The 18,538-nt window shown below is 44.4% G+C and overlaps 1 protein-coding gene across 1 annotated transcript in view; it reads right to left on the bottom strand.

Annotated features, from left to right (window-relative positions):
• Positions 1-1,535: 1,535 nt before the first annotated feature.
• Positions 1,536-18,538, bottom strand: part of TK1 (thymidine kinase 1) — a 155,897-nt gene continuing 138,894 nt past the window's right edge. The window contains exon 7 of the mRNA XM_044068165.1: positions 1,536-5,860. Coding sequence (XP_043924100.1) covers positions 5,675-5,860 — 186 coding nt within the window. The 3' untranslated portion in view covers positions 1,536-5,674. The remainder of the gene's footprint in view (positions 5,861-18,538) is intronic.

Genomic DNA, 18,538 nt, shown 5'->3' on the forward strand with positions numbered 1-18,538 from the left:
CTGCCAAGGTAACCCACTATTGGCCAGCTTTCAAAGTCAGACATTCTTCCTGTGACAGCTGATTGACTGTTCATATGTTAAGAGGAAAGCCTTCAGCTGTCAGAGTATATGTTCAAGCTTTTGCCCTTTCACACAGAGGAAAGTAGCTGAAGCCAAAATCATCTACCAAGAGTAAACATGCAGCCAGTCACAATACCATATAAAAACCAAATCCAACAACCGAAACTAACAGGATGAAATCCACCTCAGCTATGCACAATCTAGGGGATGACGGGTGGGTGCTGTCACTGGGGAATTCAAACATCTACTGTTATAACTAGGACTTGTGCAACTGTACTATGCTCATCATTTCCACCGTCTGAGGTGACGCATTAGGTAGATTCTCAAAGCTTAACCTACCTAGGAGGTGAAAGGATAAGATTTCAGAAGCCCCCAGAGAATGGTCCTAACAAGGTCTGCTCTGGACCTTGAAAATGAATTCAGTTTATACTGCTTTGTGAAGGCATGAACAGAGGGACCAAGTCGCTGTCTCTACAATGCACCCCTTTCCAATATGTCAAGAGGACAAGGCTCTAGTTGAGTAAGCCTTAACTGGAAGGTATTTACTTGGTGGAAGCAACAGAAAACAGAGGACAATCATCATGCATGTTTGCTTAGAAAGACGTTGGCCTTTGTACGAGATGCACAGCTGTTCAGCATTCCTAAAGGGCTTTCTTCTGTCGAGGTAGTACCTGGGCTTTGTTCTGCCGCGGTAGTACCTGGGCTGTGTGCACATCCAGGGTATGTGGGATCTTTTTTCTTTCTTTCTTTTTTTAATCAGGACAGAACACTGGTAGATTGACTGGATTACTTTAAAGCAAATTCAGAAACTTTAAGCACAATTGATTAGTGCATAAAACCATCATGTCTTTGTGAAAAATCAGACAGGGTTGGCCCACCATGAAAGCTTTCTGCTCAGAGACCTTCCTTACAGATGTCAGAGCAAGAAGTAAAAGGGTCTCACGTAATGAACAATAAAATCAGCCAGAGGGGTAAGTTCAAAAGAAGGTAAAGATCAAATTTTCAATAACAAAGTCGAGGTTCCTGGGAGGAGTTTGCTTTTAAGTTGACTCATTTCATAAACTGTTTGACCACAAAGACAAAACAGAGGGTGATCCCATAGGCAGACAAGCAGAGACGTCCCAAAGATGCACTTTGATAGAAGTATGACAATTTAGTGCACACAAACTAAACTAACATGAATGCACATAATATAATTTATTGATTCGTTTGAGGCAAAGGAAGGTATACCTTAAATTTTTCTTTTTTTGTCAAACAGGCTCTTTAGTAAAGAGAAATGTATTTACATTGCAAGAATGAAAATCCTGCGGCCCAGTGGGTAGTGCTGGCAGGAGTTTTTCTGATTAAACTCTGGTGTGGATGCTAAACTGAAACAGTACACAGTAACTAGGCAGCGATACTTGTCACTATTACAAAAACAGTGCAATAAAGAAACTGAAAAAAATAAGAAATGCTTGACATGCACTGAGACAAAGTAACCAGAAGGAAATGTATTTTTAAAGGCAGCAGTGCTGAAATCCAGTCACTACCCTTCAGTTAATCACATACATCACTTATAACTTGCGCATGCACAGTGATATAACATCCAGATTTCACCAAGTTCCACTTGCTCTGTAAGGCATCATGCACGTATGTTTATTTTATTATACAACATAACCTTAAAAGGGCAATGAAAATGACCCTAGAAGACTTTCTACATGCCAGTATTGGCAAAGTACTATAGAATTTCAATTGCTTACAGGTGGTGAATTGAAGTACATTAACATCCGTTTGAATTTAAGCACAAACTAGACAGATGGCAAGATCAAGAATGGTTCTTGGACAGCCACAAAAATCTGGCATTACATAATTTACTTTCTAGACTTCATGGTCACATCTCCCCTAAAATTAAACAGGGCATTACAGAATAATCTTTAAGACCATCACTCAAGCCATATTCCCACTCAGTTTGGTGGGCAACCAATGAGCGGAGGAGATGTAAGCTGTGTGGATCAGAGATGACGACCACTCTTGTACGTACCAAAGGAATTTTGCAGTCAACCATATTTAAGAGAGATCCCAAAAGGGGAGAACAGTGCATTCTGCGTTGTTACAAAATTGAGACTATTGTCTTATAAACCAAAAGATTAGTTGCTACAGAAAAATATTTACTCTACACTTCCATATTAATACACAATCAGCAATATTACAGCATTTACACACATTTTACTACTCGTATTGAAAATCTGTACATTATAAAATATCAACTTCATCTTCTTTACAATCCTTTCGACTAAAAACATCTTAGCAATGTTTAAACAAAATGTACTCTTAGTTATGATAGCTCAATTCAGTACTTTTACAGTGGTGCTAACTCTTAGGGCTTCTGCCTCAGAAGAAGACAGTTTCCAAAGTACCCCTTCAACCTTTCCCACTGGGTAGACATCAGCACACCTGTGCTACAAAAGAAGTATACCCACACTGCCTTCAGTTCTGGCCTCTGTCAGTTACAGAAGTCTTGTCTAAACCTACACCCCCCCCCCCCCCCAAGGATGTCAGTCCATCCAAATTCCAAATGCTCCCTGAAAGGATTAGGCAATGGTGGTGGAGGTGGGGTGTACTGACAGAAGTCAAATTAGCTACAGGCAGGATGTGGGTGGAGAATAGAAGTATTTCTGCAACAGCAAACAAACTCCAATACAGTTACAGTAAGCTCCTACACAACTGTACCATGTTAACTGTATTGCTTATTACTGCAGCAGTGTTGAGATTCACTGGTGGTTGGCCCTGTAATAGTTTTAGATCTTACAGCAGCTAAAGTGACGTCAGAGGTTCCTCACAAAGAAAATACAGAGTATAAACAAGTCCTATGTATACAGACTAAAACCCCTAATTCCTTTACACTGTCCCCTGCCAACTACAAAGGTGTGAGGTCTTCCTGACCTACAAGCCACTCACAAATCCAGCCCTGATGCAATTGCTACTCATCGGCAAGTCAAACCCAATCTAGGCATCTAAACTTAGTCAATGACACAAGCAAAACATGCAGGAGACGCAGATGCGAGTCCAAGAGATTGCCCCTTCTTTAGAACAGGCTTCCTATTCACATCAGAGCCCCTCGCTGGCCCTTTTCAAATACAGTTTGGATCAATGGATGCAGAATTGTAAATTCACAGCTGGGGTAGTACCTATGTACCTTATGGACAAGGGACATTAGTGACATACTCAAGGCACAGGCAAAAACTCATGCCATCCTCTTACCCTAGGGGGCAAATATTGGGTAAAATCGGGTTATACCGGCTTAGGCTTGTAAGGGCTCTTAAGCCATTAGCCTAGTAATCCCCTATGAACCTAGGATGGCTATAGCAGAACCTGACTTGGCAATAGTGGCAGCATTTAAGATGTATTTGTTACAACGTGCACGTATACCCCGGTCATTGCTTTCAAGCCTATGTGCTTGACCCACTAAGAAAGGTTGAAGTGGCAGCTGTTGCTGTACTGGACTAGACTTCCACCTGCACTGATACATTCCTGCCACAGCACAAACACGAGATGTGGCTAGCTATTTTGAAATGGTCTAGTATTAGAAGCCTGCCCCTCCCTGACTTTTGCAAAGGGTATAACTAGTCTAATTTTTAGTCCTTTCTGGGTAACCTCTTACCTACCCATGCACATCCAGGGTGTGCAAGATCCTTATCCTATGTTTTGTGGAGTATGCAGTTTAGACAGTCTTCTGTCACAGCCTTGGGTATGAAGGTGGGGCTGGTGTAGGAGGTTACTCTAGCTTTGTAAGAGATGACAGTTGTCTGGCACATGACAGGACAACTTAAAAGTCTAAGTCAGGTATTTCAGGAGTGTTGCAGATTTAAATAGTGGTAGTGCTAATTTTTCTAACAGAGCTCCCATGGAGAAGATGGCTTTTTCTTGGAGCTCTAAGTTGTAAAGTCCTTAGTAAGGGTGTTATTTCTGCAGATTCCAAGGTAGCAGCAGAAAATTCTTTATTCTAACATCAAGAAGAGATCGATCCAGTGCCGTCAAAACCAAAATGTTGCCAAGAGAAGCATTTTTTGCATGCCTTCTATCTTCTGTATGATCGCAAGGAGGAAAGGAAAATATAAACAGACTTGCCATCTTATTGAGAATGCATCTGTTGCTTTAGTGCAAAAGGTTTAGCAGTTTTCTGGATAAGCAAAAGGGATCATCTCTAGCACCCTCCAAACCAAACCCAGAAATGTCACTGCTCATAATCCATTTTAGAGGGTCTGCCTCCTCTCCTCATCTGATCTACCAAGAAATCCTCTTGAAATAAGGATGGTGGATGCCCTGAGGATCAAATCTGATTTAAAAAGATCCATGAACATGTCTTTGATTACATTTCTTTGTTCACTTGGCTGCCTATAAACCAAGGTCTTGTATGACCATGAGCCTGTAAGCTTATCAAAATGCTAAAGACTCAAAAATCTCAATAAAAATTCCTCCTATACTTTGATACCATCTGACACTTTATGAATATTTGGGGTGTGAGAAAAAAGGACAGTGGAGGGGAAGGAAGGCTTTAAGGGGCAGAGGATGGAAAGGCTCTGCAGAGTCTCAGCTGATCTCTTGTGGTGCCACAGCCCCGAGGGCACCCAGGCTTCTTTTGGTCAGTGCCACTTTCTTTTGAACTGGCCTTTCTTCTTTAGTTGTTCACCATTTTCTCAACTTCAAAGGGCCAGCCTTTAGTGCAGTATTTTCTACTACATGTGGCAAGGGGTGAAACAGCTATTTCTCTGGTCTCACTGTCTTCTGCTTTCTTCATCTTAAAAAAAAAAAAAAAAAAAAAACCTGCTCAAGTCAGGCAGCCAGATAGCAAGTCCTAGTCTAATGAGGACCTAAGAAATGGTGCCTTTACATGATCTGGCTGGGACACTATCCTCGGCCAATCACGTCTCCTAATAATAGAGGCCATTGTTGCACACCTACCCAATGCATCCACTGCATTTTCTAACCTGGAAAGAGGCTACACAACTCTCTCATGACCTTGTCTTAGAACTGCAACGAAAAGATGATGATGATGTGGGCAGATGTCTAATCTATGACAAGCGTGTCCTTAGATTTTACAAAATATGCCCAACAAAAGTCAAATGACCAAAGTCCACAGATCATATAATCCAATGTCATCAGCTTCTGCATCAAGTATATTTCATTTAGGAATACTAAAAGAAAAGTGCTTTTGGTCATCACTAAATCAGCAGTAACTCATTTGGCACTTGCTAGGCGAAACTGCAAGTAAAGTCACATCAGTCAAAAATTCATTACCAAAAACATCAAAAGCAAATTTTTGATAAAGCAGACTGGAATATCACATCACTAAACTAAAAAGGTATATACTATCCAAAAGTCACAAGTGTCTCAGACTACTTCAGTTAAAAACATTGCAAAAAAAAAAGACAAAAACAGCATCAAGCTGCATGGCAAGTTATACTGCTCTTAGCATCCAATATTACATTTTAGAAAAAATAAAATCTCCCCCATTCATTATCAGTTTTTCCATTGATATAACCCATCTCTGCAGCCTGGAGAAAAGCTCCAAGTGTTAAAAATTACAGTATTCAAATTTACTGTCCGAAGAGGAGTTAGTTGTAGGAAAAGCCAATCACAACTCAAAAAGTCTTCTTGTTGATTTGGTATCAACTGGGCGTCCAGCTATGAATTGAGGTGGTGTCTCATCTTGACGACATACAAGACTGCAGTTTTCTTTATCCTTAGCTGGAGAATAAGGTTTATTATAACACGTCCTGCACACTGCCTGGTACTTGTCTGCACCTCCAATCACTTCAACCTGAAAAATGAACAGTATCTTTTTCATCACTGTAAAAAAGAGAAATCCTGTAATCGTGAAACAAAACTTGTTTAAAATGTTATCTATAGTACAGTTTCATGAATATATATTGTATTCAAGTTAACAGACAAGGGTAGAGATCACCAGAAAGTGTTGAAAAATGAAGTGCCAGAAAACAAAAAAAATGTGGAAAAGCTTTGCTATCCTTGCTGCTACTCATCACCTTAACATAGCCAACCACACCAGAGTAAAAAAGGTGTGTGCAGCAGCCATTGGGATGACTTATTTTATATTACTTTAGGTGTTAGCATTTTAAAGATCCATACAAAGGGAGTCCATTCTTTTGGGATAAAGAAAGGGAGTCGTCCACTCTTTTGATAAGATAATCTCTGCATTGTGTCTAGTGGTCTCATGACAATGGATTACATAAACAAAGATTTAAAAAGAGGCAACTGCAGCACTAATCTAATCAAAATGATAGCAAATGTAAGAAAGCAAGTATGGTTAGGAATTACAAAAATTATCATAAGAACAGGAAATGTTCTAGAAAATGGAGCCCGCAACAGGTAATACGCCGAAGACATTGTTTATCACCAGGAGTGCACAAAAAAAGTACAGTTGTGTACCTACCCATAAGAGTATATTCACTGTTGCAGTCATTACTCTTGGGTTATCCTGCTGGCAGGCTACCAGCAGTCGGCCTGAATTCCAAAATCCTGGTCCGGCGTCGGTTGCTGTCGCCTCTTCCCTGACGTCAGTGCGCCAGGGGTATAAAAGATGCAGCCAACGCCATTTTCTTCATTTTTCTTGCCCCAGATGTCAGGTGCCCCCAGAAGGGTAGGCCAAGAAATTATGCCAATAAAAGAGCATGCACTAAAATAAAACATTCTACATCTACAAGCAAATACACCACATAGATTGTATAGTATAGAGAAGTACAGATTAGTCCCAGCAACGAAAAGGGGGATGGTGGGTGGGTAACCTGGACTGCAACAGTGAATACACTCTACATTTATGGTAGGTAAACAACTGTACTATGTGCATCATGTTTCACTGTTGCAGTCATTACTCTTGGGTTGAATCCCAAAGCTGAGGTTGGGTGGCTGGGCCTAAATAGAATTAGGAGTGGCTATGAGGCCCTGCAGAACTGCAGTGGCGAAGCCTGCTTTGGATTTAGAGTAAAGAGGTAAGTGGTAGTGCTTTGTAAAAAAGTGTGCAGTGAAGTAAGTGTGCACTGAAATCCAAGTTGCAGCCTCCAAAATGTCCTTAGTTGGTACTCCTCTGAGGAAGGCTGCTGAAATAGCTGCTGCTCTGGTTGAGTGTGGCCTGATGCCCTTGGGCACTGATTTGTCATGTTGAGATAGCAGAAACAAATGCAGTGGGCTATCCGTTTGGAAATTGTCTGCTTTGAGATTGCTTTTCCTTGAGATCCAGCAGCATATGCCATTAAGAGTTGCTCGAATTTTCTGAAAGCTTTAGTTTTGTCCAGGTAGAAGCGTAGCTGTCTATGTCCAAAGAATGTAGAAGTCTCTCCCCCTTATTCTGTGGGTTCGGATAAAAGGTTGGCAAATGAATTGTTTAAGAGCCACACTGGACACTACCTTAGGCATAAATGTTGGGTTTGTCCTCAGAGAAACCCTGTCCAGATGGAAAATTATAAAAGGTTCAACCGCCATTAGTGCCTGTAATTCTGAGACTCTTCTTGCTGAAGTTATTGCTAAGAGCAGAGCTGTTTTCCATAAGAATTTTAACTCAGCTGTATTAGCTGGCTCAAAAGGAGGCAGTGTGAGTTGCTCTTCTTGGGGGTCTTATGTTTTTGGCCCCTCTGAGGTACTGCCTTAGTAGTGGATGTGAAAAAATAGGTGGGTCCGTATTGTAATGAGCTGAAATGGCAGAGGCATGAATTTTAATCAATGAAAAGGATAGGCCTTTGTCTAACATCTCAGTTAAGTATTGTAAACTCTGAGGAATATTTGGTACAAGCATGTCAATTCCTTGTGCCTGGTTCCAAGCACAGAATCTCTTCCACATTTCTGCATATGATTTTCTGGTGCTGGGCCTCCTGGCCTCCAGAATAACATCCATAACTGCTTTGGAGAGAGGTGTGTTCTGAATGGTTACATTATCCGCCATGCAGCCAGATTTAGGGGTTTGAGTTGGCTGTGCAGTATCAAATTGTTCTGTTGGGTCAGTAAATGAGGAATTTGAGGCAATGTCCAGGCTGGGCCTTGAGACAAGCTCTTCAGGACTGGGTACCAGTGCTGGTGTGGCCAGTCTGGGGCAATCGGGATCATTTTTGGCTTCTCTTGTCTGACCTTTAGGAGTATCTTGGGGAGGAGAGGTAGTGGAGGAAAGGCATATACTGTAAGGTTTTCCCAGCTGAATGATAGAGCATCCACTTTCCATGCTAGCTTGTGATAAGTCCTTGTGCAGAATCTCTGTAGTTTCGCAGTTGTGAGGGGAGGCAAACAGATCTATGTCTGGGCATCCCCATTTCCTTATGCTGAAGATTTGTGGATCTAGTTTCCACTCTTGAGGATCCATGAGGTTTCTGCTTAGTCTGCCAGAGTATTTATCTTTCCTGGCAGGAAGTGAGCTTGCAGGTGTACTTGATAAGTCAGTGCTGTGTTCCACAAAATCATGGCTTGTCGGCAAAGGGGGTAGGAATGCGTGCCTCCCTGCTTGTTTATGTACCACATGACTGCAGTATTGTCAGTCTTTATCAACAGTTGTCCTGGATGAAGGAGATCCTTGAAAGCTGTCAGTGCATTTTGTACAGCCAGTACTTTTTAGATTGATATGAAGATGCATTTGGCTTGTGGGCCATGTGCCGTGAATACATTTTCCTGCCATGTGGGCCCCCCAGGCATAATCTGACGAATCTGTTATTGTCTGCCTGGCAGTGGGTAAAGTGAAAGGCTGCCCCTTGTTGTGGTGACGGGCCTGAGCCCACCATCGAAACTCCTGTTGCAGGCAGGGAATGAGGGTAATTGATTTTTCTGGGCTGTGGCAATGTTGAGTCCAAACACTTTTTAGATACCATTGTAGTTTCTTCATATGCAGTCTTGCACATGGAATTAACAGAATGCCATGAAGCCCAAAGCCTGCAGAATTTCTCTTGCAGATAACTGGGTTTTTGTTGCCAACATTTCGAAGTAAGAAGTCAGTTGCCTTGGTTTGTCTGGCGTGAGATAAGCCATCAGAGCAGTTGTATTTAAGCTTGCACCGAGGAATATCTCTTGAGAGGGTACTAGCTTTGATTTTTTTTTTGTTTACTGTGTACCCTAGGCAAATTGGTAATCTTTTGCCAAACGCCAGATGTTTTAGTAAAATGTCCTTGTTCTCTGCTTGAATGAGGTAGTCGTCAAAGTATGGATATATTTGAATTCCTCTGTCTGCAAAAAGCAATTACTGGTGCCAGGCATTTTGTGAAGACCCTGGGCGCAGCAGATAAGCCAAAGGGCAGTGCAGAGAATTGGTAGTGCATTGATCCAGCTATGAATCTGAGGTATCTTCTGCAAGATTGTCTGATTGGGACATGCAAGTATGCCTCTTAGGTACAAAGTTACGAGCCAAGCCTTCTTGCCCAGCATGGGCAGAAGCTGCTGCAGAGTCAACATTTTGAAACGTCCAGAAAAGTGTTTAGAATAAACAGGTCCAGTATTGGTCTCCAGACTTTGTCCTTTCTGGGTACCAAGAAAAGTAATGAGTAAAATCCTTGTCCCTGCTCCTGTAGTGGTAGTCGCTGAATGGCCCCCATGTCCATGAGGGATGAAACTTGTTTTTGTGCCTCTGTCCATTGATTGTGTAGCAGGTCTGGCATGCCTCTTGCCTCTGGCAGGGTGTGAAAGTGGAACCTGTAGCCCTGAGACACTACATTCAAGACCCATTGTCCTGGGTGATCATGTGCCAGTTTTGTAAAAAAAAGTGCCAGTTTTCCCCCTAAGGGAGCTTGTAAAAGGTAAGTGCTTGGTGCTGGTAGAGGAAAATCATTGGGACGGTTTCCTACAAGGTTGAGATTTGTCTTACACTTTTGGAGGTAGAAGCACCCCATTGCTTAGGCCTATATGAGCCTTGGAGCTGGGATCTGCCTCTAGGGCATCTGTACCTGCTTCTGTGGTCTGTCTGACACTGGAAAGGACCAATTCTTTGAAGGCCAGTTCCTGCTAAATCTAGGTGGCTGTACCTGTAAGAAATCCTTAACAGTCTGCATAGATTTAGCTTTATCATCCATTTTCTTCAACACCTCTTCTGCCTTAACACCAAACAAAGTATCATGCTGTAATGGAGCATCTAATAATTTTGCTTTAACATGATCAGGCAGATTCTGTTCCTTTAACCAAGCATGCCTCCTAATCACAGAACCTGTTACAGCGGCCCTACAAGAGGCCTCCAAAGAATCAAAACCACATTGCAAAGTATGTTTTCCCACTTGTTCAGCTGCATGCAATAAATCCTGCATTTCCTTATTTTCAGGACATTCAGAGTTGGTCAACATTTTTTGTTTTAATAGTGACATTAGGTATTGCTGATATTTAAGCATATGAAATTGACAATTTAAGGCCCTTACAGCCAAAGTGTAACCCCCCCCCATCTGTCCAGTGCCCTTGAATCCCTATCAGAGGGGACAAGGTTTTTTAGCAGTGGAAGCTCAGACTCCCTTAGGACCCTGAGATATGGTTTCTGGGCCAGCAGCAGGATTTTTATAAAGAAATGTATGGGAATCTGGGACCCTGTAGTATCTGTCTGGCTTTTGGCAGGGGGTATAGAGTCTGGAGACAGGCCGGACTGTCCAGAACAGGGGGAATAGCAAGGGGCCTGTGCTGATGAAGTAAGAAAATCTGAGCCTTTTCTTAGATTCCGAGTAATCCTGGCTCTCCCAATGATAGTGCTCCCTCCTCATGGTATGCAGGGTTTCTCCAAAGGAGAAATCCTCTGGAGGAGAAGCTGAAGGAATAGATTATTCAGCATCAGAATCCTCACAGGGAGGAAGAAAGTATTCCTGATCAGAGGAGGAATCAGAGGAAATGGAAACCTGATCTGAAGATTCATATTCTGTCTCTTGCCTAGGCCTTTATCAGGAGGGGGATGGGAACCCCTGATCAAAGTAATAAGGTTTTTGGCCATTTTGAGCATTTGTTTTTTAGGCATGGAAGCCTATCCTGGAGAATGCTGCACATATTTCTTTGTCTTTACAGCTGCTTTAGTCTTTGGCTTGAGAGCTGAAGATGGCTTTACATATAACTGAGTTGGTCTGAAAACACCCTCAGAAGCCGATGCCTGCACAGCGGCTCCGGACCCATCTGAGGGAATAGTTTCAGAGGATCCAATCCCTTGAGTTTCCAGAGGCCCAGTAGGTTCCACGTGGGAGTCGGAAGCAGCCTGTGGCTCTGAGGTAGCGGGCGTAACTGGCTGCCAAAGTGCCTCACTGAGAACAGATGGCTAGCTTTTGCTTCGGGCACCGCGCGGCAAGAAAGACTGAAGAAAATGGCGTCGGCTGCATGTTTTATACCGCTGGCGCACTGACGTCAGGGAAGAGACGACCGCAACAGACGCCGGACCAGGACTTCGGAATTCAGGCCGACTGCGGGATTGCCTGCCAGCAGGATAACCCAAGAGTAATGACTGCAACAGTGAAACACGATGAACATCCTCCTTTAATTCACCAGCTGAGATCTCCACTCTATACCAGATACCAATACGGAATAAATGCAAAAAGACAAAGGAGTCAGATTAGAACAGAAAAACAAAATGGGGAGAAAGCTAAACACTCATGGATCCCCTCAAATTTTTTTAGCCTATAAAACACATGTAGTTATAATACTGATTAATTTGTGAGGACACCAATTAAATTCAGATCTTTGTTTCTGTATACTTGTATTCTCTCATCTCACTACTGTCTCCCTGCTGTCAGCCACCACATGCCACAGCATCACAAAGGGCAAAGAATATCCCCAGTCCTGTGGTCCTTGCCATTTGTCAAATAGCATTCCATCAAAAAAAGAAGTTATGTACTCACCATAACATTCCATCTGAGTAGTTATACTTCATTTTCTGCAACCTGTGGGAATTCTGATCCATATTGGATCCGAGCCGGCAACTTTTTCCAAGCATCTGCTCCAAGCTCCTCCCCTTACCCACAATCCCATATCTCCTACCTTCTCTCAGAGTTTGCCACTATCCAAACTATCAGCAACTCAATAACATCACTAACCTAAAACAGGTTCAGGGGAAGGAGGGTGAGACAGTTGCAGAAAATGAAGTACAACTACTCAGATGGAACGTTATGGTGAGTACATAACTTCTTTATCTGAAGTAGTTAACTTCATTTATCTGCAACCTCTGGGACAGAGTCCCCAGCTACCAAAACTCTTGGGAGGCCCTCATGGAAGGATATTCCGGAGCACCGCAGAGCCAAAAGATGCTCTCCCTCTAGAGATCAAATGCAACTTATAACGAGAAATGAATGTATGTGACCTTGCCCAGGTCGCTGCTGCACAGATATCCTCCAGTGAAACCCTAGACCAAAAAGCAGCAGAAGCTGCCATAGATCTGTTAGAACGAGCTTTAACAGGACCAGGTGGGGACAGACCTTTGTCCTTATAGACTTGCAGTATATATTGTGTAATCCAGCTAGCTAAGGAGACCTTGGATATGGCTTTGCCCAAAAAGGGTCTAGAAAAAGACACTAATAACTGATCAGACTTACAAAAGGGTTTAGTTCTGTGTAAATAGAAACAAAGCCGTCTATGAACATCTAGCAAATGCAGTCTATATTCACCCTTGTTCTGAAAATTTGGAAAGAAAACAGGCAGGTTAATCGTCTGGTTAATGTTTGATTCAGAAGCAATTTTTGGTAAGAAGGAAGGGTTCATGCAGAGTGAGACCCCGGCCTTTATGAAAGATCAAGTAAGGGGACACGGCAGACAAAGCTTGAATCTCAAACTCTCCTGGCTGAAGTAATGGCCACTAGGAAAGTGGTCTTCCACGATAAGAGCTTCAAATCTACTGACGCTGCAGGTTCAAAGGGAAGAGCAACTAATGCCTGCAGAACTAGGGTAAGGTCCCAAAGGAGGGACTGAGTCCTTAACTGGAGGGTGTAAAAGAAGGGTGCCTTTCAGAAAAGCATTACACAGTCTCAAGAGGCCAAAGCATTCACATTTTCGCCAACATGAAAATTAGAGATGGCTGCCAGTTGCACTTTTACCGTGGAGGAACTAGCCTCTTATTGGGAAATATTGACCAAAAACTCCAACACTCCAGGAACCAGGGCTGTAAAGGGATCTAGATTCCTCTGAGAAGCCCAAATAGAGAAGCGTTTCCATTTGCTGCAGTAAACTTCCTCGTGGAAGGCTTGTGTGATGCCACCAGAATAGTCTTTACTGAAGATGACAGACCAGAAGTCCTAGCAATCAGGGGAACTGGAGCAACCAAGCAGTCAGCTTGAGGCTGTCCAGGTCGGACAGACAGATGCCCGAGGGATGAAAGTGAGATTCGGGCAAGGATCCAGAATCCGAGGAGGAGGTAGAACATGAGACCAGAAGGGGAACCACGCCTGACGAGGCCAGAACGGGGCAATGAGGATCACTTTGCACCCCAGTCAGCAAGCTTTCGGAAGAAACTTCAGAATGAGAGGCAACAGGGGTAAGCATACAGTAACCCGGGAGGCCAAGCATGGACGAGAGAGTCTGAGGGAAGTCCCCTGTTGAGGGGATCAGAGCGAAGAACTTGCTGCACTTCACACTGGAAGGAGATGCGAAGAGATCGCAGCAAGGCTGACCCCACGCAAGGAAGATCTCCTCAGCTATCGATTGATTCAGAGACCACTCGTATGGGATTAGAATAGCCAGACTCAATCTGTCCACTAAAATGTTGGGGCATCCCGGGATGTGCATTGCAATCATAGGTTCATAGGTTAGTACTAAGCTAAATGCCATTGCCGGCCATTTAAAGCCTAGCCAATTATCCCTTGTGAGACTCAAACCCTGCACCTTGTGTTTGTAAGGCAAACACCTTAACCATTAAGACACCCGCCGAATGGAGATCGCCCACTGCAAGGGTCCACTGAAGCACCCGCATGTGAAGGCGTGTACAGGGAAGGATTGAGATTGCTGCGGCCATGGAGCCTAGGGCTCGGAGAATATCGCCCATCATTGGCAGCCTGGGGCCAAGGATCGCTGATACATGGGCCCGTAGGCTCTGGACCCTGTCTCGAGTTAGAAAACTTCCAATTGTAGGGTGTCCAGAAATGCGCTATAAATTCCAATATCTGTACCGGGTTCAAGAGGGACTTTGAGACATTGATGGTAATCCCTAACTTGACTGCAAGACGCAGGAAGGAGTCTCTGGCCATGCAAAGACGACGCTTGATGGCTGCAGTGAGGAGCTAATCGTCTAGGTAAGGAAACACCTAAATTCCCTGAAGCCTCAGGTGAGCCGCTACGACTGCCATAACCTTGGTAAACACCCTGGGGGCCGTGGTGAGACTGAAGGTAGGGCTCTGAACTGGAAATTATTGGCTCCCAGCTAGAACCAAAAGAATCTCCTGGAGCTTCTACGAATTTTGATATGGTAGTAAGCGTCCTGGAGGTCTACTGAGCACATCCAGTCGCATTCTCAGAGAAGGTAGAATGGACTGCAGGATGACCAGCTGGAATTTCTGCTTGGCTACAATCAGGTTCAGGGTGGACAGGTCCAATATGGGCCTGAGGTCCCCAGTCTTTTTTGGCACTAAAAAGAACCTGGAGTAAACGCCTAATCTGGACTGATCTGGGGGTACCGGTTCGATGACTTGTTTGCAACGCAGTTTTAAAACCCCTTACGTTGCCGCCTCCCTTTGAGCGGGTGGAACATCTGGGATGCGCTTTGGTTGGACGGGAGGGGTAACGAACGGGATGTAGTAGCCTCTGGATATTATTCTAAACGCCAAACAGTCCGCCATGGACTCCCGGAAGCAGTTAGGTGCAATGATAATCTTCCCTCGACTGTCTCCAGAGTAGGACAGTTGGGCAACCCCTCAGGGCTGCTGCGTGGGTCTGTCCGAGAAGGTCTCCCTAAACCCAAAATTCCTCAGCCCTTCTCTGCCTCTGGGGTGGCATCTGTCTTGTCACCCTCTGCCTCTAGGGGATGAATTGTACTGAGAGTCCCGGGAAAATATTTTCGGAACCACATCTTCTTTTGCCCTCTCCGATTCCTAGAAAAGGATCTTTTGTGGGCTAGAGAAGCGGACTTTGACGGCAGACAGTCTTCCCGTCCTCCTCGCTCCGTCCTTCTCGCTCTGGACCAGAGTGTTATGTACAGTCTCCCTGAACAGGGAAGAACCATCAAAGGGAGCATTTGTGAATGACTCCATGAAGGGGTCCACGAACTGACAGTCTGAGCCAAGTGTGTTACCTTCATAACTACGCCGGTCCCAGCCGCCCTAGCCGCTCCTTCCATGGCATGGGAAAGAAGACACACGGATGTGTTCGATAGAGATTTGAAAGTTGATATTTTTGCAGAGAAAAATCACTTGCCCTCCAGCGACAAAGACCCTGGGGGTGGCACAGCGAACTCTGACTAGGTCTCGCTGAAGTCGTATGATGTGTGCCAAATAATTCAGCACTCTAATGGAAAACGTCGCTGCGGAAAAAAAAAAACATCCCCAAACCAATCAACCGCCCCAGTCTCCTTGTCTGGAGGGTGGACTGAGGAACTTTCCTGTGCCAATTCCCTCTTGGTGGCATCCACCGGGGATCCCTTGTTCCAGGACCATCTGAGGGAGGAGAGAGGATCCTGTCTGGGCATTTTAGTATTGGCTCTATGGTATCAAGCTCCTTCCATGCCCATGTGGTAATAAGACCCACTAAGGGATTTGCAGAATGGGACACCCAAAATGTAGATGGGCCCATGCCAAAGGCCTCTAGGAATACTGACTCGTCCATAGAGGGTTTTGGGGCTGACCAACCTCTCCTCTGGCAGAGGATCTCCATGATGTCTCCAAAGAAGACATCCTCGGGAGGTGACTTGGGGGAACCCTCACCTTCATCTAAGTCAGTATCTTCTGACAGGGACTCAGGGGGAGTCCATGTGCCTCCTTTTACATGACTCTCTGACAATGGCTAGTGAGTCACGGGGGGGGGGGTTCCACGATGGGATCCACGTGGGGTTCTCTAGCACGGGCTGTCCATGGGACAAGCTGAAAGGAATCATAACCAAATCCACGGGAGCCTGGCCGGAGTCCAAGGAAATAGGCTGGGGTCTACCCTTGGGAGAGAACCCTCTCCACCACGAACGCTGATGGAGAGCGCACCTCTTTAGCAGCCAACAAGGAGGAAGCTCTCCCTGGCTCCGCCATACGGATCGGGGATGAGGCAGAGGTAGCCAGGGTTCCGAAGGAACGGCTCGGATCCAACAATGTCGGAGCCGAAGACACCTCCATTCCCTTGGATCCAAATCCTTGTTCTCAGCCCTGAGAGTTGCTCCTGATCCAAGGAACTCAAGGTAATCACCAGCATCGAGGTTGGAGGAACTGTCGCCGTCAAACCCCCAGCTTCAAGGATCCTCTGATCCATAAACCCCGAAACCGCAAGCCGGATCGGGGAAGGAGAAAATGGATGGAAGAAGGGCATGGAGAGGGGCCTGGCAAGACTCCCATTTGGCTTTGGGTCCGAAAGAACCTCATCATCCAGTCCATATCCAACTCAGACAGACTGAGTAGAGCACAAGGTGGTGAACTACTCGGATCTCGTGAACAGGCGATCTGCAGGCCTCAGATCCAAGGGCTCAGTCGGCTTCGGGGAGAACCTCGAGGAGTGGAGCAGAGGAGGAGAAGAAGATCTAGTCACTTTGGTAGGCAGGCTAGGGAAGGGCTCCCATTCTGGACACAGCTTGTGGTGCCTATCCCCTCTCTTCTCAGTATTAAATATTTTCCTTTAGTCCCCCCTTCAACAGGCTTAGTGGGAGGTTGAGACCAGACTATGTGGGGGGGTGGGGGGGTTTGATCAGCTGCTGGAAGAGCTGAGGAGTCCAAGGCAGAAACTGGTAGAAGGCCCTTGGCTACCAGCGTTGTCTTCCTTTCATTTGGGGCCCTAGGGTTGAACCCCGCACACACACTACATTGCAAAGAAAGATGGGGAACACCCAGACAAATAAAACACAGTGTGGTCATTAACCAGTGAAAGCTTGTGGCCACACACTGTGCATTTTTTAAAAGTAGGTTTTGGCTGCTCAGCCATACTAAAAACCCACTCTAAGCCAAACACACACAATTACTATACTACTTTTTTTTTTGTGTGTGTGTAAAAAAAAAAAAAAAAAAAAAAAAAAAAAAAACGAACAGTGAAGGGGAGGAAAAGGTTAAACTAACGACCACACACACTCTCACTAAAAGTACAACAAAAACTATTACTTACTATACCCAAATTGGAGCTAGAGAGATCACAATGCTTATGCATGAAGCTGCAAACGAGACCTGGGGGAAGGTAGGAGATGTGAGAGATTATGGGTAAGGGGAGGAGATTGGAGCAGATGCTTGTAAAAGTTGCTGGCTCAGATCCGATATGGATCTGAATACCCACAGGATGCAGATAAATGAAGTTAACTACTTCAGATCAAGAATTAGATCACAGTGTGGAGGGTAGATTGGCGCCATCTCAAAGTATATTTGGAAATCTGGGACGGTGGAAGTAGGGGACTTGCTCCCCTGAAACAAGTGAATTTTTTGTTAGAAATGTGCAATGCCAACCCCCCCCCACCCAAATTTATATTTAGTCATTGGCTCCACCAGCACCTGCATCATTCAATTTGCCTCTAATCCACACAAGCACAAACAGCAGAACAGGACAAGAGTGATTTGCTTAAAATATCAGTGCATCCAATTATATACATGTTTGCTTAAATTATTGAACCTCTATGGAACTAGTCTGCACACATATAGCAGTGGCAGAAGGGTGATTAGCATCTGCTATGGATAGGAAATGTATTCTTAACCATTATCAATTTTACTAAGGTTACACAGAGGTCAGAGTAGTAAACTGGCTTGGGGACATTCATACGCTATGCAGATGCAAGATGTGACATCACACTATCTAGACAAGCTTGCACATTACTGAAGCCTGCCATTTCACTACTAACTGAAGACTCACCTATAAACTTAGTAACAGGATTGACAAGTCAGTTTTAAAACTACTCAAGCAGATCAGCTCATAGGAGCTGTAAAGTTTTGAAGTTATTTTTTTTATGGACAGCAATTTTTTCCCCAGGGGGGTGGGATGGGGAATCGCTGTTCTGAGTGTTTAGGACGCTTGTATGGGGGTTGATAAATCAGAGATTGCTTTAACCATTTGCTGATTTAATATAGACCTTTAATCTAAGATTAATATTGAGATTCCCTCTACTTTAGTTTTCATGCATTCATTTTGTGGTCTGAATGTTTGGAAGGCATTATATCCTGGTATGCCCGGGGTCCTGTCTGTGGCCATGAACCAAATCTGACTGCATATATGTCCGCATCTTACAAGGCAAGGAGTGCTTCCAGTGAGTGTAGTTTCAGATTTAGACTCCTAACATTTAATAGCATAACCATAAGTCTGTTTTGAGAATATTTTTGCATCTGGAATTTTGCTTTTTGTGACAATGCCTAAAAAGGCACTATTGGGGAGGCAACTGCCTGTAGCCGAAAGCCAAGGTGACAGATGG

The sequence above is a fragment of the Protopterus annectens genome, chromosome 4.part0, assembly GCF_019279795.1.
Source record: "Protopterus annectens isolate FY-2018-M chromosome 4.part0, PAN1.0, whole genome shotgun sequence".
Taxonomy (NCBI): Eukaryota; Metazoa; Chordata; order Ceratodontiformes; family Protopteridae; genus Protopterus; species Protopterus annectens.